The sequence below is a fragment of the Amblyomma mixtum genome, chromosome 7, assembly GCF_055824585.1.
Source record: "Amblyomma mixtum isolate Tamu chromosome 7, ASM5582458v1, whole genome shotgun sequence".
NCBI lineage: Eukaryota > Metazoa > Arthropoda > Arachnida > Ixodida > Ixodidae > Amblyomma > Amblyomma mixtum.
In genome coordinates, this window is record NC_143018.1 from 116,042,733 (window position 1) to 116,069,278 (window position 26,546).

General features: G+C 45.7%; 1 protein-coding gene across 1 annotated transcript in view; it reads left to right on the forward strand.

Moving 5' to 3' along the window:
• Window positions 1–26,546, forward strand: part of LOC149337288 (uncharacterized) — a 58,545-nt gene that overhangs the window by 7,729 nt on the left and 24,270 nt on the right. The window contains exon 5 of the mRNA XM_089554377.1: window positions 10,372–10,458. Within this exon, the coding sequence (XP_089410503.1) occupies window positions 10,372–10,458 (87 nt within the window). The remainder of the gene's footprint in view (window positions 1–10,371; window positions 10,459–26,546) is intronic.

A 26,546-nucleotide genomic window follows, 5' to 3' on the forward strand; every position in this document is an offset into this window, starting at 1 on the left:
ATTGTTTCTGATTTATATTTCTCAATTTATATTTTTTTCTTCGTTTCTTATGACACACCCACTCGTTAGCATACAGACTTAAGGCAACGCATGTACTAAGTTAATCTTCCTTCGCCAAGAAGCAAGGCGACCTTAACGCGGTGGCTATAAAGGCATCGCTTTCCAGAAAATCCGGTGTCGCGTTGTCAGTGCCGGCGTTGTAAGCGAAAAATCACGGGCATGGCTCTGGCAGGTGGTCAGCAGAGAGGCGCCTAAGATGCAGGTGGGCCACCTGGGTCACGTCACGTTGTGGCGCCATCACAACCTGCCCACCGGCTTTTGAGGTTGAGGTTGAAGTTCTTGCAGCTACTGGTGGAGTCAGCCTTGCTGAATGTGCCGGCAATTCGGATTTTGACCATACTGACTACCGTGGCAGGTGGCAGTTACATTAATGATTGGTCGCTCGGGAAGAGCAACCTTGGTCGCACGAGGCCCAGTGTGGGAGCACCTGCCAATGGCGCATCGCATAAACGATGCACCTCTGTGCCAGGAGAGGTGCGAGGACTCCCAGGGATCGATTATTGTATACTTGAGAATGACCTTCTGCTTATATGGGAGTTAGCCCAGTACTTTATTGAGACATACTCTAATGGTGAGGCTTCAGTGTGCCCTCCAACTTTGTGACCTATGAGTTGCGTGGTCGCTTTGAAACATCGAAATCCTGGGTTCAGTTCTCCGCAGCTGGATAATAAATCATTTTTTGATACCGCGTTAACGTCACCTTGGATTTTTAGGACAACTGCTGCTGGTCAATGCCGACGCCAGGTATCGTTCTGGGTCAACCGTATAATACTTTCACTTTAAAAACAGAAATGCTGGTATGTTGAAAATCAATGCCGGTAAGGGAGATTAAACTAACAATTGTAAGCGAAGCAACCTTAATGCTAACTTTGTGACCCTTGTAAAATTGCTTTAACTATTTATATATACTGCCATGCCGCGAAGGCATAAGTACAGAATGCTATAATTGAGACTCTTCAATGTAGAGCCACAACTTATGTTCCATTTTAGTTGGCGTGATGGCAGCGTGACCGCCTCATGAGCAGAAAGCAACAAGTGGCCAACTGCAAAAAATTGGCAGAGGCTCAGCTTGATTAAGCCCGGAAATTGCGAAAGAAACTTCATCCGTTTCTTCAGCCCGCATCCGCCGTGTCTACCGCCGCTGTGCGCCGACGGTTGTTGTTGTTGTTGTGACTGGGAGAAGGATGAATAATTACGTGGAACTTTAGCGGCTAAAGTGGTGAAAGGCGAAAGCCTGAGTGCTGCATTCTGCTACGCGATTTTTCACTGCACATTTTGTTGGTGCATTCATTAGCTGCCAATTAATGACGCTTAAGCTTCGCCTTTAGGAGTTGAACGCGACAGCGTGTTGTAGCGCTGCCTTGGAACGCAACGCGTTTTGAGGAAAGGAAATGGGGCTGTAATTCTCTGACATCTCTGTGGACACCTGAGCCGCACCGTACAGGAAGGGAGGAAGTGTGAGTGAAAGAAGAAAGAGGGGGCGTAATGAAGAAAATGAAAATTGTATTTGAGGAAAAGAAATTAGCATTAACTGTCTCACATATCTCAGTAGACACTAGTCGACAATTGTATTTGAGGAAAGGAAGTTGCGCAGTAACTGTCTCACATATTTCGGTGTACACCCGTCAAAATTCGCGCGCGGTGACGTCACGACAATTTGGACCAATCTGAAACGCGGACAAATACGCCTCGCTTGTCGGTAAAATGGTTTTCGAGGAAAGGAAGTGTATCGGTCTGTCATACCTAGGTGGACACCTAAACCTCGCCGTAACGGGAAGGGAGGAAAATGGGAGTAAGCGAAGACACCGTATTCACTAGACGCACCTTTGTTCATTGCAAACCATCGAGCTGGCATGGCGGAGTGGTAGCATGCTCGACTCGCACTCCGGAGACCGGGGTTCGATTCCCAAGCTCAGCGAATTTCTTGCTCGGTTTTATTTATTTATCTCCTCTGACTAGAAAAGCTAATGAGACTAATTCGCAGCAATTAACTAAACTCAGTCAAACTTACTTGGAGCATCACTATACGATCCCTTTAATTTGTTGCATGGTTAGTAGCCAAAGTACAATTGGCCCCGTTAGAAAATCGAGCACTGTGACGTCATGACCGTGTCGACCAATTCAAAAGCGTGAGATTTCTGTCGATAGCTCCTGCTTACAACGATGAGGCATTAAAGGCTTCCGCCTTAAAAGGAAATGCACCGGCCTGCCTACTCGTTCGAGCCGAGCCACCACCTCTTCATCTGTTTCATCAGCGCGCCGGCGTTTCCTGACTGCTGCATTGCGTTGGAGCTTTGCCTTGTACACATCGTCCGACATACCGAGGTAGCTCCGCCACGGCAACTAGGAGCAACCGAGCTGCTCCCTCACCTTTATCCGCCTGGTGTGAAGTCATAGCAACGCGCGCCCTCTCGCGGCAGCTGCACAGTGCACCGTGGCTGCTCCGCCGCGCTCATGCTAACCGCGCGAGTTGGGGCCCTGTCTCTCTCGGTCTGGCGTGACGTCACCACAGGGGTCAGCTAAAGGTCAATGGTGGAAGCGCCACGACCACGCTAATGGCTCGAAAGTAAGAGCAGTGTTGCTTTCGCAATAAAATCATTTCGTAACGGGCTACCATGTCGACGCTCGCCTTTGTCATTTGCTGCATGTACTGCCTCACCTCTGTATGGGATGTCAAGACAATGGTGATGTCCTGTCCCCCCTGATACGATCGCTCAAAACAAACGCTCGAAAGTTACAGCTACGTCACATGGAAACAGTGGACAATGCCAGATTGCCGAACCAGCCCGTAATAAAAAAATGGTAATTTCTCCTCTTGGAAAGCGGCTCTGATTTAATTTCGTAGATATTGCTCAATAACATTAGAGAGTCTTTCTTTGCATGAGGATCTCTGAAATCTTGCCCCTGCTTCTATACGCTTCTGATCACATATTGGTATCCAAAGCCAATTTGTGGTTGAGGCCTTTCCCAAAGGCTGGAGGAGTTAGAGTTCCAATGCATGCATTTCTCTTAGTGGCGGGCAACGACACTGTTAGTGGCGTTGCAATTAGTTGCGCCGCGTTTTTAACCCTCAGCGCGGAAACAGCGGCAGCAAAGCACCCGCCAGTGTTGCTGAAGGGGCAGCCCTTGGCTATACAATGTAGCATACGCGCAGTTCGAAATTCATTTCATTTACTTGGGCCTATTCACAAGCAAATAGAGGGTTACGAGGTAAGAACCACTTGTTCGCAGCTTGAGTGGTCCATTTCTACCATTACAGCCGGCAAAAAATAACTTAGAAAAAATAATCAACACAACGTACTTACACTGAGGGCTGATTTAAATAATAGATTTGAAAATACACTTTACCTCCGAGGGTGTCAAGGTATGGATATCAATTAAAGTGGTTGTTTGGGCTTCTTGGTCAGTGTCACAAAGTTCGTGCATGCCTTGTGTTTCATTTTCATTTGCGGGCGAGGTGGCCATGGTGCTGGTTGCTCGCAGGCATGTCGCGGCCAAGCAAACGATGATTTTGCGTCCCCCCCCCCTCCCACGTGGACGGGAGGTCAAGGCCACTCCGTCCCTTCCTAGTATTATCGCCAGGTAGCGAGCGCTTGGACGTTGTGGGGACGGGAAGCGGTCGGTTGAATGCCCTGGCAACCTTCCCGACCTTCGCAAGGTGGCCTTGCTCCCCCTTAGGACCGTAGCCTTCCCTCGCGTCCCTTCTCAGTTTCTTCGTGCTTGTTTTCCTCCCTTTTCTACACCTGCAAATCGTTGGCGCACTGGGCCTTGAGGATTCGTTTGTTTGTTTTTGTTTGCCACGAGGACGCGGCGGCGGCAAAGCCGCGAGCCGGGAAGTTGGCTTGGAGATTTCGGTGCGTGCAGACGTGTGTGAGGTCAGCCAAGGAAGTGGTCGGCAAGCTAGCTAAGGCGGGTGTCTGACGCGTAGAGCGCGGCGACGGCAGTCCCGAACACGCGTGGCCCAAGTTCGCCCGTATTCGCAACCCCCCCCCCCCCCCCCCCCCCCCAGCCCCGCGCGCCTCCGCAGCTCGACGCTCCCTGCGACCGGACCTCGCCACCCCGCAGCCAAGCCACCGTTTCTCCCCACTCGCTTGTACTCTTTTTCTTTGCTCTGTCGCTGTTCTAGTCCTATTCTTTGGTACATAGCTTTAATCGTGTAACGTTGCTGTATAGCTTTCGCCTTAATGTTTTCTTTTTCCTGTTTGTAGTTGTTTGTGTTCGATTCTGTGTTTATTCGTGTCGCGTCTCTGTACTGCCGGTGTTTTTCTGGGTTTGTTATGTACCCTTTTGGTTGTGGTACTTCGCCCAAGTAAAGGGGGTTCTTAAGAAACTTGCCAACGCCTCATGCCTCCGGTCAACGGTTAATAAGGCATGGCCCCTATCGCCGGTCAGCAGTCGAACCTCATCTTTTGCAGCGGGGTGGAGAAGTTTGTCGCTCCTCCCCCTCCAAATTTGCGGAGAGTGCAGTGGTGGGCCGGTTGGCCCGAATAATTATAATTTCGTCGCCAACCAAACATCAAGCGGCCCACGATATCGTGACAAACAGATCATGGTTAAAGAATGCAGCGCGAAAAGGCAACGACAAACGAAGAAGTGGAGAGGAGTGGCGCTTCTTTGTTTGTACTTGTCTTTTCGCGCTGCATTCTTTAACCATGGGTACCAATGGCGGCTTTAGGGAAGTAATTTAACATTCTAACAATTTTTGGCGGTAATTGGCTCTCGAAATAGAGATTAACCATTCTTCCTAGCGGTACATATATTTCGGTGTGTCCTGTTCTAGGCTGGCTATATTTGTTACTAAGTTTGGGAATTTTAGCAAGAAGTAGTAGGTACATGAGATATGTAAAAGATTTCTTTGTAGAGATGATTAATATTCGGTATGTTGCACTGGAAAAAAAACCTTCGGTGTATGAGTGTATAGTATACGCTTCAGTTGCTCGTAACATTTTTTTTGCATCAATAAATTTTAGACACATTAGTAGCTGATCTGCCACAGAAAAGATGGGAATTATTTACATGTGAGGGAAAGAGTGCAACACCAAGGAACAGTTAAGCTGACTTTGGAAGGAGACACCAATTTCGTTTCGGTATCCTATTTTTATTTTGGCAGGCTGCTAACTATACGCCCACTGCAGGGCAAATGCCTTTCTCAAATCTCTCCAATTAAACCTGTTCATTGCCAGTTGCGGCCGCGGTATTCTCGCAAATTTCTTAATCTCATCCGGCCACCTAACTTTCTGCCGCACCCTGCTACGCTTGCTCCTCTTCGAATCCAATCCCTTACCCTTAAGGACCAGCGGTTATCTTGCCAACGTGTTACATGCCCTGCCCAAGCCCATTTATTCCTCTTGATTTCTACTGCAATCTCTTTAATCTACCCTTGTTCGCTCACTCACTCTGCCCACTTGCGGTCTCCGCTCATTGCACCTGTCAATTCTCTTTCCATATCTCTCTGCGTTGTCCTTATTTTAAGCTGAACCCTTTTCGTTAGCCTGTATGTTTCTGCCTGCCTCGTAGGTGAGTATCCGTAAGACGCAGCTGTTATATACTTTTCTCTTCAGGGATATACGTAAACTCCAAAAAGACCTGCGCAAAAAGACGCGGACGAAGGAAACACAGAAAAAAGAGAAACGAGCGCTGAACTGCAATTTTATTTTGAAAAAACGCAAAACCCTTACATATACCTCATAAGAGCCACCACCCATACGGAAAAAAAACTGCGAAACTAAAGCACGAGTCAATCAGCTGGATAAAACGGCACAAACAAATAGTCGAACTATACAGGGGGACAAATAACAAGCCAGCCTCAGATGGGGGAAAAAAGAAGCAGAGCGGAAAAGTTGCGCAAAACAAGTTTTTCCCCTCTTTTTTCTGCGCAAAAAAAAAACGAAAAGGTACTAACAAAAACGCGACACGAAAAACGCGCCCTTAAAAGTGAGAACAGAACGAGACAAAACGCAATATGGAAGCACTATTAACATGGAACCGGTGAAAAACACGATGTACTATCAGGGACAAAAGTGGTATACTCCACTCGGTGGGAGCCGGACCAACGGAAAATTGCGGCATATTGGCGAGCTCAAGCACGAAACATCGAAACAAGCCAAGCGACATTCCTGCTGATAATAATGGTCACGCACTAGCTGTCTCGATCCCAGACGCCGCCTATAGAAGGCGTTGAGACGCAGTTTTCCATTTGTCGGCAACCCGCCGCGTGAAGTATATCTCTTTTGTTTCCGATAGTGCATGAAAGCTAACAAGGAAGACAGTTATGAAAAAGTCGTGAAGGGTGACAAAATGCGTTAAGGACCAATGATGCACAAAATTGAGCTGCAAGCAAGCATATCATTAGAAGCGAAAAAAGACTGATGCAACAATAAAAAGGCGTAAAGGCAGAAAACTGCAGAAAAAAAACGTAACTTGCGAGCAGTGACAGCCAACAGTGAGCACACCTATACAATAAAGTATCGGGGCAATTGACAAAAAGTGACAACTGAGAAGCTGAAACTTGAATGCTACAGTGGGAAGACGTGGCAAGGAATCGCTTCTATGAACGGTTGCTGAAGAAGGTACAATCAAATAAATCCAGAGAGGAATGCAATCGCGTTCTGATTGATTGATTGATTGACTGATTGATTGACTGATTGATTGACTGATTGATTGACTGATTGATTGATTGACTGATGGATTGATTTATTGATTGATTGATTGATTGAAACCACGTTTATGTGAAAGTAAACCAGAGGGCGTACTAACACATTCACTCTTGAGATTTAAAATCTTGGCTGTTTCTATTATTTCGCGAGTCAGCTGATTGTGGAATTTCTCTAGAATCGTAGTTGCTTCAAACACAGCGGCGCACCGTTTATCTGTTCACTGTGCTTAAGCGGTTCGCTCGTCGTATTAGCTGTTCGGAAGGCGTACATGGGCCATACAGGCCGATGTGTCAACCAACGGCTAATGGAACAGAAAAGAGATTTACCCGGAACTTCACTCAGGAACCTTGCAGCCCACTGTAGGGAATGCAGGAACGAACAACTAGAGCGTGTTGAACAGTGCGCCCCTATGTTTGAAAAAAACTACGATTCTAGAGAAATACCATAATCAGCTGACTCACGAAATAATAGAAGCAGCCAAGATTTTAAATCTACAGAGTGAATGTGTTAGCACGGCCTCTGTTTTACTTCCACAGAAGGAGATTGCATTCCTGTCTGGTTTTATTTGAGTTGTACCTTCCTTCACACACCGTTCATAGAAGCCATTCCTTGCCTTGACTTCAAGTTTTTTTCAATTTCAACTTTTACCTTCTCAGTACTCAAGTTTTACCTTCTCAGTTGTCACTTATTTTCAACTGTCCTGATATTTTATTGTATTGCTGTGTTCATCGTTGTCTGTCACTGCTCCCACGTTACGTTTTTTTTTTTTTGCAGTTTTGTGCTTTTACGGCTTTTTAATGCTGCGTCTCTCTTTTTTCACTTTTAATGCTCGCTTGCAGGTGCATTTTATGCATTATTGGTTCTTAACGCATTTTGTCATCCTCCTCGACTTTCATATTGCCGCGTTCCTTTTTGGCTTTCATGTACATCGTGTTTTTTCATCGGCTACATGTTCTTAGTGCTTCCATATTTCCTTTTATTTCGTTCTGTTTCTCACTTTTGAAGGACGAGTTTTTCGCGTCGCGCTTTTGTTAGTACCTTTTCGTTTTTTACGTAGAAAAGAGAGGAGAGAAAACTTTCTTTGCCCAACTTTTTCGCGCAGCTTGTTTTTTCACCTATCTGAGGTTGGCTTGTTATCTGTCCCTCTGTATAGCTCGACTGATTGTACACGCCATTTTATCCTGCTGACTCACACGCGCTTTAGTTACCCGGGTTTTTTCCTCGTGGGCGGTGGCCATGAGGGTGAATATGTGAGGGTTTTGCGTTTTTCGGAAACAAAGTAGGAGTTCAGCGCTCGTTTCTCTTTGTTCTGTGTTCTTTCGTCCGCGTCTTCTTGCGCTGGTATAAAACCAACGAAGTAATTCGTGTTGTGTATTCTGCACACTGCTGTTGCATATTCTAGCTTCGGATGTATTAGTGTTTTATAAAGAACTGATTTGAAAGATGGTTCGCGAGGAAAATTGTCTCCCAGATTAAAGTTTTGTTAACGTTATTGATTATGCAATCTATGTGAAGCCTCCTCGTTAGGTTAGATATAATGTGAATGCCTAGATATTTACAAAAATGTAAGCTTTCTTGAGCAATGTCTTTGAGTTGGAATATGGGAGACGAAATAGCAGTACGGGATACTCGCATCACCTTGCATTTGTTCAAGCTTACTACCACTGTCTGCTAATTGCATCAATTAACTATAGTCATAAGGTAGCGCTGTAGGATGTTAATATCATATCGGTTTTAATCTCGCGAAAAATCACACAATCATCGGTGAATAAATGCATGTTAGATGACGTATGAGCAGGAAGATCGTCGGTATAAATTCGAAAGAGCATTGGTCAAAGGACGAAACCCTGTGGAACACCGGAAGAAAGTACTATAACAAAATGTGAGTTGTAACCATCAGTAGAGACATGTTGTGAACGATTAATGAGAAAGCATTCAATGAATTTCAGGAAGTTATTACCAGCGTTTAAGTGACGCAATTTGTGAAAATCTAATAATGGCAAACTTATCAAATGTTTTGAGAAGTCTAAGAAATGCAATCAGCGACTATTGACCTGTCGAGTATATGTTGCAAGCTATTTGTGAAAGAAATTAGTTGAGTGTCACACGAATATGATTTTCCGAAACCATGTTGTACAGAGGAGAAATACAAATTGCTCACCAAAAGGTTCACAAGTACAGTGAATATATGCACGAGCAGTTTGCAACATGGACTAGTGATAGACAGGGCGATAACAAGCAGCAGAAGTCTGGCTCCCAGATTTGCGAGTCGGAATGATCTTCCCCATTTTCCATTGTTTAGTTATTGTGACTGTGTAGAGTGACTGCTGAAATATATTAGTTAAAATAACTGAGCTATAGACAGAAGTATTTTTGAAGAATTTAGCATTAGCAATTCACCATCGTATCCTAGATTGTAATGATCTTTCAAAGTATTGATTAGCTGGGAAACACCAGTTTGGTCAACAGTCAGGGGGCATCACCAAGTAATCTTGATGTATATCAGTAAGACGGGTTCTGCTGTGGGATCAAAAATTATTAACAAAAGTATGGTTCATACTGTGGCGGAGGTATTATTATTAATTGAATAAACACGCCTGTCCGACATAGCGATAGGATTGCTGGCTATGGGATTCATGACTCGCCAGAAATTTCTCGAATTTCCTTGCAGCATGTCCGCTAGAGAGTTAGATAGGAAGTGGTCTTTGGCATTTTTGAGTGCGGTTCTGTGTATTTTGGAGGTGGATTTGTAGGCGGCCCAGCGCGTAGTCGTTGGTTAAAGGTTTGGCGGCGCGTTGAAGTAATTTGTTCTTGTTTGATAATTCTTTGACGTTGGCTTTGTACCGTGGCGCATGCGAGTTGGAGACGATGTTGCGATAGACGGTCAGTCTCAGCTGCAAAGATCTCCCAGTTTGATTGAATGCAACGTTCATAGAAGCTTGAAAGAAAAGATTGCGCAAAAACGCACGTTTCAATATTTATGGCTGTGAAATCTCCTCTCTTATAACCGCATATTTTCTTTTATCAAGACGCCTCTCGTACCGCATGTCGGTGGCGGCATCACAAACATTTCCAGTTTGTTCGCAGTGGAAAAGATTTGCTGTCTAGTTATCCGAAGAGGAAATGCGGCCTTACTTACAAACAACGCGCTCCGGCGGTGGCGTGTTTGCGCCTATGAAACAGCGCGTCTTCCCCTGGGCTTCAGGACCAGATCCGCATTCCTTTCCCTACGGAGCGCTCCGTCGCGACGAAAAGGGCCTCATTGGCAGTGCACGGTGTGCGGCCATGTCCATCGACTGGACTTCCATCCTGGCCGGAAGTCATTGCATCAGGATCGGTATTGCTGCCGAAAGAGCGGAAATAATATGTCCGTCTGTTATGAATGGTTTCCGAATGTGTATGTGACCGCAGTGATTGGGCATTAATGACCGAACTAAATTTTCTAGCTAGAGACCTGGGCACAGGGAAAGCTTTAAAAAAGCGATGTGTATATCTTGGGAGCATTTCTCACACATGTAATCAGGTAAATAGATCACTGGCCCAGCCTTCCGATGTCCGAGTGCCTGTATCCCGATGTCTGACGTGTCCTCTCGCTACCCTGCGTCCGCTACCGCAGTAAATAATCGCAACAACGGCAACGCTATCTTTATTCCAGGAGAGTGCAACAACCATACTGACCACCGTTGCCGATATCACAACCGGACTCTCGCCGACTCTGCAAACAACAACGGGCTCCGACGAGGTAAGTGAAGAACTCTATGGCATTAATATGTATTGCGAGTACCTAACATTCGAAAAATGTTTTTCAATTGCTTTGGAAAACGAGCTTTTAGAGGAGTTAGATGTATTCTATAGGTTGCAAGAATTACCGAGAAGAAAATTGTATACCGGCTACCGTTTGTCGATTGTGATATGTACTGCCGAAATTAACCTATACAAATGTAAAGAATGCACAACGAGCCTGAAAATGTGGTCAAGTGAAAGTACGTTTCGACCCCCTTACCTGTAAATACAATCGCAGATCACAAAGAGATTTGCGGCACCGGTTTGAGATACCACTCATTTTTCGGGCTCCGGTTAAGTTTGCCAAGCTATGCCCTCGCACATTCGACAAGGACAACTGGAGAAATGCGTGCAAACAAAAGCATACCAGGCTCTTTGCGCGGTGAGAATCGGGAGTGGTGCACCAAATAACACTGTCGGGCGAAAAACACATGCCAGCCAAAGTGGCCGATGTCTTAGGAACCGGTTAACAAAGCATGAATTCACTTCGAGGAACAATGAAGTTGTACACATAGTTGCGCATTTAATCTGTTACGAGAACTGTGTGCAGCATTACGACTGACAAAAACACTTATTCGACATCATGAGTACACCATGGCTGGAGTATACAATGTACAGTGAAGAGATTCTAGGAAAAGCAATGAGCAAACCGCACTCTACTTCTGAAAGCCGGTCATATAAGGAAAAGGGTAATACCTAAGTTAACAATGCAGTAATTCTCTTGTACAGATCAGTATTCGATCTTTCCTCTGCCACAAAATCTTAATATGTATTGCGGCTCAATGTTCGCATTTTTCAAGCATAGGCTGCGCTTGGGTGAAGGCCAGTGTGTAATTACTTCCTGACTGATTACTTCCTTATTGCGAATATACCTCCTCTCAGAGGTTTCCCCTAAGCATTTCACCAACATTGTTCCTACTTCGAGTTATTGACCCATTTGCTCTCGCCGTGCAATATACTACCTGTCCCCGTTAGCTCATTTGATCGAGCGATTGCTCCGGTGAAGCCGTGGTCCTTGTTTCCAACCCCAATCAGGACAAATTTTCAAGTATGAAGCTTCTGAAGAAGCTGTGTGGCTGTCATTTGATGCCGTATGGCAGCGCTTGAATACATAACAATGAGTAATTACTTCTTTATTACAAATCAGCTTACCTTGGTGGATTCCCGTGTACATTTACGAACACTGATCTCGCTCCGAGTTATTGATCAATTTTCTCTCGCCCTACCTACCATATGCTAGCCGTCCTGGTTAGCTCAGTTGGCAGAGCGGCTATTCTGGTGAAGCGGTGGCCCCGGGTTCAAACCCGAGACCACGAAGAAATTTTTATTAACTACGAAGTTTATTTGGGAGCTCAATAGCTTTTCTTTGTAGCCGTATGGCTACGCTGGAGTGTTTGCCACGGACTGATTACTTTCATGATATGTTTACTATGTTCGCTCATGCGCGATGCGGCGTTCATATTTAGCATGGCTTGTCCGAATCAACCACTTGTGATTGCAGCGTTGTTGTGTGCGCAAGTGTTTCATGCAAATATGAATGATTCTTGCGCTGTGAGCATGTCCCAATACAAATATTTGCAATTGTTCAGCCTTCCCAGAAATGACACCGATAGATATGCCCTCTTCTTCTCTAGATCTAGAAAGTAGGTCCATAGATATTAGATGCCCGAAGGAGGTAACTCGCCTAAGTACAATACATTAAAATAGAATTTTTTATTTGGCACAAATATGGTTTTTATAGGTAAAGGTAAGTTTTTATATGTAAAGATAATCCTTATACTTACATTGCCGAAAAACTGGCTCTTAAATACGCAGTTGTGCTTTAGTGGCGACAAAATTATAATCCGATCAAAGATTGGTTACGCTATTGACTCTTTGCAGATGAAAGGCATCGCCGGCGATTTTTTATGAGCCAAATGTACGTTCAAATGAACACCGACATGAAGAAAAAGTTCCAGACCAACATATCGATTAAAGATTCTCAGCATACCATGTGATATGTTACTTTGATATATAAAATGAGATTGCCAGAATGTTCTAAAAGGAGAACACACTGAGAGTAGTATTTGTCTGAGTTATATCTGAAAATTTAATTGGGCTGCTCAGGATATGAACCGTTTATTTTTCACGGCCTTGTTTGAATAGCATTTGCGCGACTACAGTCTACAGTGGTAACATTTCACCGAGAGAGCTAGTTTCAGCTCTAAAAAGAGTTCTACGATTGCTTGCAAAACGCTATATAATGCCCACTCATCTCCGCTCTTCACGAAATTCATAATTGTGAAATTAGTCAAGGTTTTCTTCATTCAGGCTCCTCTCATAAGTTAAATTTATTACATTTATTTTATTACTGCGCGATGCAGTAGTTCACATTTATAATCTAAAGTTTAACATACCGGTATCCGAGTTGTAATATCGCTATGCGTACATCACCCACAGACTTAACACGTGCCACGAAGGGATCGTCATCGGTGCGGGCTAATGCTCTCGGTATGTTTACGGTGGATGACGATAGATGGCGCGCGGCTCGCTTTGACTGCTTTTACGCTTCTGCTTAATCGCCGCGTGGACAGCGCGTTCGTCAAGGGGGCGTTTCGGCGCTTTTTGCTCGCTGACGCGGCCTCCACGGCTCCGGCAAAGCCCTTTACAGTTTTTCTTATCGCGGGAACCAGAAATATCGCGCTAAGCTGCCGCGGTTCACAGCAGCTATCTTCAGCGACCGCAAACATACCGATAGTATTATCCCGCACCAATGACTGTCGCTTCGTGGCGCTGACAGCAGTCCAGGCCATGCGTTCCGTCATTCGTGTTAAGTTTGTGGGTGGCTGTACATGTGCTGCTTACTATTGCCAAATTGTCCGCAGCCGCGTGCTGGGACGTGCGGAAAGACAAATGTACGCAGGTTTCACCGCCTTCCCAACCAGATCTCATTCGCAAAGTCTTTTCTGTTGTACTGTACTGTAACGCTCTCTCTTCACTTCAAGATGGCACGACAATCATGCTAAAGGTTCTGCTCTGCTCATTCAGATGCGGCCTAGTGAGACTGGGCATTTTATTTTTACCAGCTGCTTTGGCATTCGGCGGGTGATTCGAAGACCGCAGGTTCGATCCTGGCCACAGCAAAGCCGTACTTAATTGGAGGCGACATGAAAGAAAATACGCGATATAGAATTGCTGAGCACGAAATACTGAGCGCGAGAAAGCACAGTTTTGACACGTTGACTTGACAACATTGCTGCAGAAACGCGGCACTGGAGCATAGGTCGCAAACACGCATTGGGTAATTTGGCGTTGACGATCAATAACTTGAATACGCGGATAACTGCTCCCTTGGTTAATGGACACTTCGATGGCGTTTTCACGTACGTGGCGGTGGCCCCCAGCTGCCAAAAAATTGCGCTTTCGCAACAATATTTCGTTATTAGCAGTGCTAAACCGGGGGAGTTAAAAACGTTTTATTTCCTCTGAAAAGATAGGGTTATATTAGTGCCCTTCACTTCACAAACCTTATATGGATTCCCTAATAGGAGATCCCAGTGGCTTATGCGGCCGACATTGCTCATTCGACCACAGCCTTTTGGACTTTCAGGTAGGAGCAGGCGAGTAGGGTCGCCTCTCATTCCTCCGTAGTGGAGTTTGGATTGGCGGTAAACGCAGGGCTGGTGGGGCACGCCCACACCATGTGGTAGAGGTCCGAGGACCTTTTCCCACAGTGCGGAGACTCCCCGGAGAAGGCAGTGTGAAAGTACTTTAGCGAAGCCGGGCACAGTTTGGGGGTAAAGGTTGTGTCTCTCTTGGTATAGTTGACTTATTTCCCTGAATTCGCAGGCCGGCGCGGGCCGCAATGCTTCTTTTGAGGAGGATGGGGGCGAGGTTGCGCGGTTAGAAAGCGCGCGGGTGGCTGCGTCTGCTGCCTCGTTTCCTCCCAGCCCCGAGTGGGCCGGAGCCCAGGCTAGGAAGCGGTGGGATGGACTTCCGAAGTACAAGCTGTTTTGCAACAGCCGGTAGGCCAGGTACAGGACCCCGCCCTGCTCAACGTTCCGACAGGCCCCTCGTGAGGCGGTTATGATTGTCTTCGAATCGGTGTGTGTTGCCGCTAACGCGATGCCGACCTCTTCTGCTTGAGTTAAGTTTTGGCGGCCTCCGTGTGCTCACGTGGCCTTTCTTTGCGCGCTGGCTTGGAGCCTCTAGGCTCCCTATTCAAAAGCCGGGATCATATTTTCGCTGCAGGCATGGCTACGGCTTGTCTTCGGCACCGTTGTCTATGCCATGCCTTCTGGGTCGTAGCCGCGTTGCTTTACAACATTCGCCGTGTTGGCCGGTAGCGAAAACCCTGCCGCCGAACGCCGGCGATCAACCGTTAGGCTGAGCGACGGCGCCACGATAGATGGGAGGAAAAATGCTCCGAAATGTCTAAAATTCGGGCCACTGGGTTGAGAGCCCTCTTATGCGTGCCGTATGATTTGCTGGTTCTTCAAAGCACGTTCAATTGCCTGCGCGTCACAATCAACAACAACTAATAATCATCAACAAACCTAAAGACCCTGCGGACGGTTTGGCCTTTGAAGGATCAGATTTAAAGGCGGTCTAAATGAGCAAGTAGAAAGTCACTAAGGGCTGGGGCAATGCAAGACCCGATGCATACGCCCTGCTTTTGCCGGTGCGGTCTCCCTTCAAACTGGATGTAGGTTGACTCTAAATAAAAGGTTAAAAGCTCTAAAAACCCTCGGACTGGAACTCCAGCAGCGTTCTGAAAGGCAATGCAGCCAAATTTGTCAATAGAGTGCTCAACGCATTCAAGGATTAGCTTGGGAGGTAAAGAATAAAAAAGGTCTTTAATGTCAACTGAGAAGGCTTGGCAGCCCTTGTCATGTTTATGGGAGAATAATTCTAAAACCTGGTTAGAGTTCTTGACCAGAAACGGATCGTCCACGGGTAAAAGCTTAAGTTGTCGTTGCAAAAAACCTGCGACAGAATGCTGCCATGTTCCAGCTTCAGAGACAATGGTCCTTAGTGCCATTTCTAACTTATGGGTTTTCGCGCTTTAGAATACATTTAAGAAGTTTTTCTTGCTGTTATCGATCGCCTTTACAAGCTGTAAAAGGTTTAACCGTTCGCAGAGTTTCTTTGCGCGGGTCTTTACTTTAGTCAAAGACACCTTAGGATGGTTGTTGAAAACTGACGAAGTAACATCCCTAGATTTTGTTTTAAAAACTGTGCTAGGCATAACAGCGAATCCACCCTCCTTATCGGCCAGAAGGAGACGAAGCGAGTGATCACTTAAAAAGGCGGCCACTCTTCTGACAGGCAGATGACGCCGGATTGTTCAGAGTGCATATATGTTCGCCCGATTGGTTGGAAATAAAAGTTGGAAGTTCAGCGCCGTCCTTGTTGTCTCGTCTAGTCCTCGTCTCCTTGCGCTGCTATTTATTTGTTCAAGACATGTACCAACACGCCCAATTTTCCACGTTATACTACTTTTGTTCCCGATAGTCCACGGAAGCTAACAAGGAAGACCGTTATGATAAAGTCGTGAAGGGTGACAAAATCCGTTAAGGACCAAAGATGCACAAAGTGCAGCTGCCAGCAAGGATATCATTAAAAGCGAAAAAAGATAGACGCAACATTAAAAAGGCGTAAAGGCAGAAAACTGCAGAAAAAAAACGTAACTTGCGAGCAGTGACAGCCAACATTGAGCACACCTATACAATAAAGTATCGGGGCAATTGACAACAAGTGACAACTGAGAAGCTGAAACTTGAATGCTACAGTGGGAAGACGTGGCAAGGAATCGCTTTTATGAGCGGTCGGTGAAGAAGGTACAATCAAATAAATCCAGAGAGGAATGCAATCGCCTTCTTATTGATTGATTGAAACCACGTTTATGTGAAAGTGCGTAAACCAGAGGGCGTACTAACACATTCACTCTTGAGATTTAAAACCTTGGCTGGTTCTATTATTTCGCGAGTCACCTGATTGTGGAATGTCTCTAGAATCGTAGTTTTTTCAAACACAGGGGCGACCTGTTCATCTGTTCACTGTCCATTAGCGGTTCATTCGGCATATTAGCCGTTCGGAACGCGTAAATCGGCCAAACAGGCCGATGTATCAACCAACGGCTACTGTAACAAAGAAGAGACTTATCCGGAACTTCACTCAGGAACATTGCAGCCCACTGTAGGGAATGCAGGAACGAACAACTAGACCGTGTTGAACAGTGCGGCCCTGTGTTTGAAAGAACTACGATTCTAGAGAAATGCCATAATCAGCTGACTCGCGAAATAATAGACGCAGCCATGATTTTAAATCTCCAGAGTAAATGTTTTAGTGCGCCCTCTGTTTTACTTCCACAGAAAGGGATTGCATTCCTGTCTGGTTTTATTTGAGTTTTACCTTCCTTCACACACCGTTCATAGAAGCCATTCCTTGCTTTGACCAAGTTTTTTTCAATTTCAACTTTTACCTTCTCAGTTGTCACTTATTGTCAACTGCCCTGGTATTTTATTGCATTTCTGTGTTAATTGTGTTTCTGTGTTAATTTTATTGTATTTCTGTGTCTGTCACTGCTCCCACGTTACGTTTTTTATTGCAGTTTTGTTTTTCATGTCGCGCTTTTGTTAGTACCTTTTCGTTTTTTACGTAGAAAAGAGAGGAGAGAAAACTTTCTTTGCCCAACTTTTTCGCGCTGCTTGTTTTTTCACCTATCTGACGTTGGCTTGTTATCTGTTCCTCTGTATCGCTCGACTCATTGTAAGTGCCATTTGATCCTGCTGACTCACCCGCGCTTTAGTTTCCCGGGTTTTTTCCTCGTGGGCCGTGGCCATGGGGGTGAATATGTGAGGGTTTCGCGTTTTTCGGAAATAAAGTTGGAGTTCAGCGCTCGTTTCTCTTTGTTCCGTGTTCTTTCGCCCACGTCTTCTTGCGCCGGTATAAAACCAACGAAGTAATTTGTGTTGCGTATTCTGCAGACTGCTGTTGCGTATTCTAGCTTCGGATGTATCAGCGGTTTATAAAGAACTGATTTGAAATTGAATAACACAATCTGGCGGGCTAGTTGGTGGGAATCCATACGATTTCAGCAGCGCGAACACGGTTAGGAAAAAACAGACAGAAGGCGGACACGACAGAGCGCTGACTTCTGTCTGTTTTTTCCTAACCGTGTTCGCGCTGCTGAAATCGTACTGATTTGAAAAATGTTTCGCGAGGAAAATTGCGTCCCAGGTTAAAGTTTTGTTAACGTTATTGATTATGTAATCTATGTAAAGCTTTCACGTTAGGTTAGATATAATGTGAATGCCTAGATATTTTTAAAAATTGAAGCTTTCTTGAGCAACGTCTTTCAGATGGAATACGGGAGAGTCCTTAGTAGTAGGGGATACACGCATCACCTTGCATTTGTTCAAGCTTAGTACCATTATCTGCTAATTGCATCAATTAACTATAGCCATAAGTTGGTGCTGTAGGATGATAATATCATTATCGCTTTTAATCTCGCGAAAAATCACACAATCATCGGTGAATAAATGCATGTTAGATGACGTATGAGCAGGAAGATCGTCGGTATAAATTCGAAACAGCATTGGCCAAAGAACAAAACCCTGTGGAACACCAGAAAGTACCATAACAAAATGTGAGTTGTAACTATCAGCAGGGACATGTTGTCAATCATTAATGGGGAATCATTCAATCAATTTCAGGAAGTTTTTACCACCGTTTAAGTGACGGAATTTGTGAAAATCTAATAATGGCAAACTTATCAAATGTTTTGAGAAGTCTAAGAAAAGCAATCAGCGACTATTGACTTGTCGAGTATATGTTGCAAGCTATTTGTGAAAGAAATTAGTTGTGTGTCACGTGAATATGATTTTCCGAAACGTTGTTGTACAGAGGAGAAATACGAATTGCTCTCCAGAAGGTTCACAAGTACAGTGAATATATGCTCGAGCAGTTTGCAACATGCACTAGTGATAGACAGGGCGATAACAAGCAGCAGAAGTCTGGCTCCCAGATTTCTGAGGTGGAATGATCTTCTCCATTTTCCATTGTATAGACAGTGTGCCTGTGTAGAGTGACTGCTGAAATATATTAGTTATAATAACTAAGCTATAGACAGAAGTATTTTTGAATAATTTAGCATTAGGAATTTACCATCGTATCCTGCACTGTACTGATCTTTCAGAGTATTGATTAGCTGAGAAACACCAGCTTGGTCAACAGTCAGGGGGCATCACCAAGTAATCTTGATGTATATCAGAAAGACGGGTGCTGCTGTGGGATCAAAAATTATTAACAAAAGTATCGTTCATACTGTGGCGGTGTTATTATTATGAATTGAATAAACACGCCAGTCTGACATAGCGATAGGTTTGCTGGCTATGGGATTAATGTCTCGCCATAAATTTCTCGGATTTCTTTGCAGCATGTCCGCTAGGGAGTTCGATAGGAAATGGTCTTTGGCATTTTTGAGGGCGGTTCTGTATGTTTTGGAGGTGGCTTTGGAGGCGGCCCAGGGAGAAGTAGTTAGTTAAAGGATTGGCGGCGCATTTAAGTAATTTGTTCTTAGTTGATAATTTTTGGACGTTGGCTTTGTACCGTGACGCGTGCGAGTTAGAGATGATGTTACGAACTGGAATATGTTTCATAGACGGTCAACCTCAGCTGCAAAGATATCCCAGTTTGATTCAATGCAACGGTCATAGAAGCTTGAAAGAAAAGGTTACGTGACAACGCACGTTTCATTATTTATTGCAGTGAAATCGGCTCTCTTATAGTCGCATACTTTCTTAATCAAGACGCGTCACGTACCGCATGTCGGTGGCCGCACCACAACAATTTCTAGTTTGTTCGCAGTGGAAAAGATGTGATGTCTGGTTATCCGAAGAGGAAATGCGGCCTTACTTATAAACAACGCGCACCGGCGGTGGCGTGTTTGCGCCTATGAAAAAGCGCGTCTTCCCCTGGGCTTCAGGACCAGATCCGCATTCCTTTCCCTAGGGAGCGCTCCGTCGCGAAAAGGGCCTCATTGGCAGTGCACGGTGTCCGATCATGTCCACCGACTGGACCTGCATCCTGGCCGGTGATCATTACACAAGGATCGGTATTGCTGCCGCTACATCTCTTGTGAATGGTTGCCGGAAGTGTATGTAACCGCAGTGATTAGGCATCAATGAGCGAACTCAACTTTCTAGCTAGAGACCTGGGCACAGGGAAAGGTTTAAAAAAGCGATGTGTATATTTTGGGAGCATTTCTCACACATGTAATCAGGTGAATAGATCACTGGCCCAGCCTTCCGATGTCCGAGTGCCTGTATCCCGATGTCTGACGTGTCGTCTCGCTACCCCGCGTCCGCTACCGCAGTAAAATAATCGCAACAATGACAACACTATCTTTATTCCAGGAGAGTGCAACAACCATACTGACCACCGTCGCCGATATCACAACCGGAATCTCGCCCATTCTGCATACAACAACGGGCTCCGACGAGGTAAGCGAATAGCGCTATGGCATTAATACGCGTATGTATTGCCAGTACCTAACATTCGAAACATGTTTTTCAACTGCTTTGGAAAATGAGCTTTCGGAGGAGTTAGATGTATTCTACAGGTTGCAAGAATTAGCGAGAAGAAAGAAAATTGTCTACCGTCTACCGTTTGTATTGTGATATCTACTGCCGAAATTAACCGATACAAATGTAAAGAGTTCACAACGAGCCTGAAAATGTGGTAAAGTGAAAAGCACTTATCGACCCCCGTACCTGTAAAGATAATCGCAGATCATCAATAAATTCGCGGCGCAGGTTTGAGATACCGCTCATTTTTCGGGCTCCTGTTAAGTTCGTCAGGCTATGCCCACGCACCTTCGACAAGGACAACTGGAGAAATGCATGCAAGGACAAGCATACCAGGCTCTATGCGCGGTGTGAATCAGGAGTGTTGCACGAAATAACATTGTCGGGCGGAAAACACATGCCAGCCAAAGTGGCCGATGTCTTAGGAACCGGTTAACAAAGCATGAATTCACTTCAAGGAACAATGAAGTTGTGCACATAGTTGCGCATTTAAACTGTTACGAGAACTGTGTGCAGCATTTCGACTGACAAAAATATTTATTCGACATCATGAGTACACCATGGCAGAAGCATACAGTGTACAGTGAAGAGATTCTAGGAAAAGCAATTAGCAAACCGCACTCTACTTCTGATAGCCTGTCATATAAGGAAAAGGGTAATACCTACGTTAACGATGCAGTAATTCTCTTGTAGACATCAGAATTCAATCTTTCCTCTGCCACAAAATGTTTCTTAGTACTTATTGCGGCTCAATGTTCGCATTTTTCAAGCATAGGCTAAGCTTGGGTGAAGGCCAGTGTGTAATTACTCCCTTACTACGAATATACTACCTCTCAGGGGTTTCCCCTAAGCATTTCACCAACATTGTTCCTACTTCGAGTTATTGACCCATTTGCTCTCGCCGTGCAATATACTACCTGTCCCCGTTAGCTCATTAGATCGAGCGACTCCTCCGATGAAGCCGTGGTCCTTGTTTCCAACCCCCAATCAGGACAAATTTTCAAGTATGAAGCTTCTGAAGAAGCTGTGTGGCTGTCATTTGATGCCGCATGGCAGCGCTTGAATACATGACAATGAGTAATTACTTCTTTATTACAAATCTGCTCACCTTGGCGGATTCCCGTGAACATCTACGAGCACTGATCTTCAAACCCGAGACCACGAAGAAATTTTTATTAACTACGAAGTTTATTTGGGAGCTCAATAGCTTTTCTTTGTAGCCGTATGGCTGCGCTGGAGTGTTTCCCACTGACTGATTACTTTCTCGATATGTTTACTATGTTCGCTCATGCCCGAGGCGGCGTTCATATTTAGCATGGCATGTCCGAATCAACCACTTGTGATTGCAGCGTTGTTGTATGCGCAAGTGTTTCATGCAAATATGAATGATTCTTGCGCTGTGAGCATGTCCCAATACAAATATTTGCAATTGTTCAGCCTTCCCAGAAATGACACCGATAGATATGCCCTCTTCTTCTCTAGTTCTAGCAAGTAGGTCCATAGATATGAGATGCCCGAAGGAGGTAACTCGCCTAAGTACAATACATTACAATAGAATTTTTTATTTGGCACAAATATGGTTTTTATAGGTAAAGGTAAGTTTTTATATGTAAAGATAATCCTTATACTTACATTGCCGAAAAAACTGGTTCTTAAATGCGCAGTTCTGCTTTAGTGGCGACAAAATTATAATCCGATCAAAGATTGGTTACGCTATTGACTCTTTGCAGACGAAAGGCATCGCCGGCGATTTTTTATGAGCCAAATGCATGTTCAAATGAACACCGACATGAAAAAAAAGTTCCAGACCAACATATCGATTAAAGATTCACAGCATACGATGTGATACGTTACTTTGATCTATAAAATGAGATTTCCAGAATGTTCTAAAAGGAGAAGACACTGAGAGTAGTATTTGTTTGAAAGTTATATCTGAAAATTTAATTGGGCTGCTCAAGATATGAACCGTTTATTTTTCACGGCCTTGTTTGAATAGCATTTGCGTGACTACAGTCTACAGTGGTAAAATTTCACCGAGAGAGCTAGTTTCAGCTCTAAAAAGTGTTCTACGATTGCTTGCAAAACGCTATATAATGCCCACTCATCTCCGCTCTTCACGAAATTCATAATTGTGAAATTAGTCAAGTTTTTCTTCATTCAGGCTCCTCTTGTAAGTTAAATTTATTACATTTATTTTATTATTGCGCGATGCAGTAGTTCATATTTATAATCTAAAGTTTAACATACCAATATCCGAGTTGTGATAGCGCTATGCGTACAATAACCCACAGACTTAACACGCGCCACGAAGCGATAGTCATCGGTGCGGGCTAATGCTCTGGGTATGTTTACTGTGGCTGACGATAGATGGCGCGCGGCTCGCTTTGACTGCTTTTAAGCTTCTGCCTAATCGCCGCGTGGACAGCGCGTTCGTCAAGGGGGCGTTTCGGCGCTTTTTGCTCGCTGACGCGGCTTCCACGGCTCCGGCAATGCTCTTTGCAGTTTTTCTTATCGCGGGAACCAGAAATATCGCGCTAAGCTGCTGCGGTTCACAGCAGCTATCTTCAGCCACCGTAAACATACCGATAGTACTATCCCGCACCGATGACTATCGCTTCGTGGCGCTGACAGCAGTCCAGGCTATGCGGTCTGTCATTCATGTTAAGCCTATGGTCGGCTGTACAAGTTCTGCTTACTAATGCCAAATTGTCCGCAGCCGGGTGCTGAGACGTGCGGAAAGACAAATGTAAGCAGGTTTCACTGCCTTCACAACACGATCTCCTTCGCAAAGTCCTTTCTATTGTACTGTACTGTAACGCTCTGCCTTCACCTCAAGACGGCACGACGCTAAAAGTTTTGCTCTGCCCATGCAGATGCGGCCTAGTGAGACTGGGCATTTTATTTTTATCAACTCCTTTTGCATTCGGCGGCTGATTCGAAGGACGCAGGTTCGATCCTGGCAACACCAGCCATATTTAATTGGATGCGACATGAACGAAAATATGACTGACGATATAGAATTGTTGAGCACGAAATACTGAGCGCGAGAAAGCACTGTTCTGACACGTTGACTTGATAACATTGCTGCAGAAACGCGGCACTGGAGCATAGGTCGCAAACACGCATTGGGTAATTTGGCGTTGACGATCAATAACTTGAATACGCGGATAACTGCTCCCTTGGTTAGTGGACACCTTAATGGCGATTTCACGTACGTGGCGGTGGTCCCCAGCTGAAAAAAAAGCGCTTTCGCAACAATATTTCGTTATTAGCAATGCTAAACCGGGGGCGTTAAAAACGTTTATTTTCTCTGGAAAGGGAGGGTTATATTAGTGCCGTTCACCTCACAAACCTTATATGGATTCCCTAGTAGGGGATCCCAGTGGCTTATGCGGCCGACATTGCTCGTTCGACGAAAGCCTTTTGGACTTTCAGGTAGGATCAGGCGAGTAGGGTCGCCTCTAAGTCCTCCCTAGTGTAGTTTGGATTGGCGGTAAACGCAGGGCTGGTGGGGCACGCCCACACCGTGTGGTAGAGGTCCGAGGACCTTTTCCCACAGTGCGGAGACTCCCCGGACAAGGCAGCGTGAAAGTACTTTAGCGAAGCCGGGCACAGTTTGGGGGTAAAGGTTGTGTCTCTCTTGGTATAGTCGAGTTATTTGCCTGAAAGCGCAGGCCGGCGCGGGCCGCAATGCTTCTTTTGAGGAGGATGGGGGCGAGGTTGCGCGGTTAGAAAGCGCGCGGGTGGCTGCGTCTGCTGCCTCGTTTCCTCCCAGCCCTGAGTGGGCCGGAGCCCAGGCTAGGAAGCGGTGGGATGGACTTCCGAAGTACAAGCTGTTTTGCAACAGCCGGTAGGCCAGGTACAGGACCCCGCCCTGCTCAACGTTCCGACAGGCCCCTCGTGAGGCGGTTATGATTGTCTTCGAATCGGTGTGTGTTGCCGCTAACGCGATGCCGACCTCTTCCGCTTCAGTTACGTTTCGGGCTTTGAAGGTGAGCCCGCTCACCGTTTTGGACTCGTGGATCACCGTAGCCGTGTACAACCCTCCTTAGTGCCGGGGACGCGACCACGTAGTATACCCCGTGTTTCCCTCCGTAGAGGAGAGCTAAGGCCTCTGCCCTGGCCTAGCGCCTACCCTCGTTGTCGTCCCTGGGCATGTTGTCGGGAGTGGCTTTAAGTGCAGGGCCTAGCGGAACTGCGACGGGAGTCTTACTCTCTCATCGGTTAGAGTAGTGTGTTCTATGTGTAATCGGGCGAATAGGCAACATCCTGACGAAGTCTGCGATAATCGCGTATGTTTACTTGTGAGGTGGGCTTCTCTCAGTTCTTCCAAAGAGTTCATCATAATCATACCTTGGAATGTCAGATTATACGCGCTCATCGGCAGATCGACGACCTTCTTCGCCATTTTGCTCGTGATCACTTCGAGGATGTTCTCTTCGTGTTTCTTGAGGCGGAGATACGGGGTCGAGTATAGGATTCTGCTCGTTACAAAGACATTGGCCAGCAGCTGAGTGTCTTTGCTTCGCAGTCCCCCTTTTTTATACCAGAATCTGCAAACCATTCGGCTCCCTTGGTCTCCCACCTTATTTAGCTTGTTGGGCATGGTCGTCGCCAGCTTACACTTGACGATGAGAAGACCTAGGACTCTTATTTCTTCTAGTTTGGGTATCGGTTCTGATCCGGATCCCAATTCTGTCATGTTCATGCATCTTCTCGAGAGATGATGTGCACGAATTTGGATTTTTGCAGCGAGCGATGGATTTCGCTTCTTCTCGCGTACTCGTTCACCGCGATGATTGCCTCATGCAGGCTAGCCTCCTTTTTTTTTATTGGTTTATTTTTGGTTTACAATGCATACGTAAACCAAGGACGATCAGGCAAAAGGCGTTAAACAACACCTGACTATGGCCTGCTGTCCTATACAAAAACAAACAAAAAATTAAAACAAACATTCAAACCATTTGACTGCAACCGACTTCGAACAGAAAAAACGCAGGTTAAAATTAAATTGGCAGTAATATACAGATTTGATACCAGAAAAGATACAACGGTGTTTACTTATACAGCACTGTCACGAAAGTAGCATATCATGCACGGCTCTTTTATAACTTTGGTCATGTCGTTTTTCCATTGCCACAGAAAGTAGCGGGGCGTAAGCATTAGAACTCGCGGTATCATAAATGTCAACATTTGGTGGCCATAATTTGTACGGCACTTTGAAACATGGAAATTAGCTGTTCGGAAGTTATATAGTCCAGGCATGTGCAGATATGTGTTCTGAAACGTTTCTTTACTGTATTTTACTTGAATCTTTATGTATATAGCCAGTTTTTTGTCATACATTGTTTGTATTTTAAGTAACTTGTGTTTTCTGTAACTTGTGTTAGCGAGAGAGCCCTACGTGGCCTATATAGAGAAGTCCGCGTAAAGCGCTTGCTGCATACCCAGGACTTTCACCAGGTCGGCCGTCGGATTCTTCACTTCCAAGTTGAAAAGGAGGGGGGATAGCACCGCTCCCTGCTGCGTCCCTCTCGTGCCTTAAGAAAGGGACCGTGTTCTGCGTGTGGATCCTTACACAGACCTCTCTCTGTGTGAAGAAGTGTTTTGTGTACTCGAAGGCGTTCTCGCCGCACCCCCTTTGCGAGAGGTGTCTCAAAATTGCTTCGTGCGTCACATTGTCGAACGCTCCCTTCAGGTCTAGGGCTAGGACTCTCTTATCCCCTTCGGATTTTCGATCAGGTTTAGTACCTCCGTGCTGAGCTGCAGCAAGACGTTCTGAACACGATTTCTCGATTTCTTTGGCCTGAAGCCGTACATCCAGTCGGCGAAGACTGGCTTGTTTTCCAGGTACTCGGATAGTCTGTCTCTGACCCTTGTTTCCAACAGTTTGCCCACACACGAGCGGAGGGAAATTGGCCTAAGGTATCCCAGTCTATGGCTTTGGCCGCCTTAAGGATGAAAGTTACCAGCGCCGTCTTCCACTCCGGGGGAAGTGAATTTGCGACCGTCCAGATCGAATTAAAGTGTTCCAGGAGGGGTTCGTATGCGGATTGCAGTAGATTGGCTAGGAGCTTTACTCTGCTCCCTAGTGCGGTCCCACGTTTCATCCTCGCTAGGGCCGCCTTGAGTTCTTATAGTTTGAAAGGTAAATCTAGCTCGGCGGTTTCGGCTCCGCGCTATACCTCGGCCGTGTGTCCTTGAAATTTGGTGCTGCTCTCTGCAGGTGTTTCTGCTCCTCGGTGCCAGCCTGGGTTTGACTTATTAGCGCCCGCAAGAGGCGTCACGTGTTTTTGCCAGCCATTTGTCTAGCGGCCGCGTTGCACCTGTCTAGACAATTTGCGTCCATGAGTTGCATCGCGTATTCCCCCGCCTCTTTAGTGATCTCCGCGATCCGGGTTCTTAGCTCGCGGTTATGCTCCTGTCTGCCCTACCTTTTTTTGACAATGCTGCGTCTGGTTTCCCAGAGGTGGAGGAG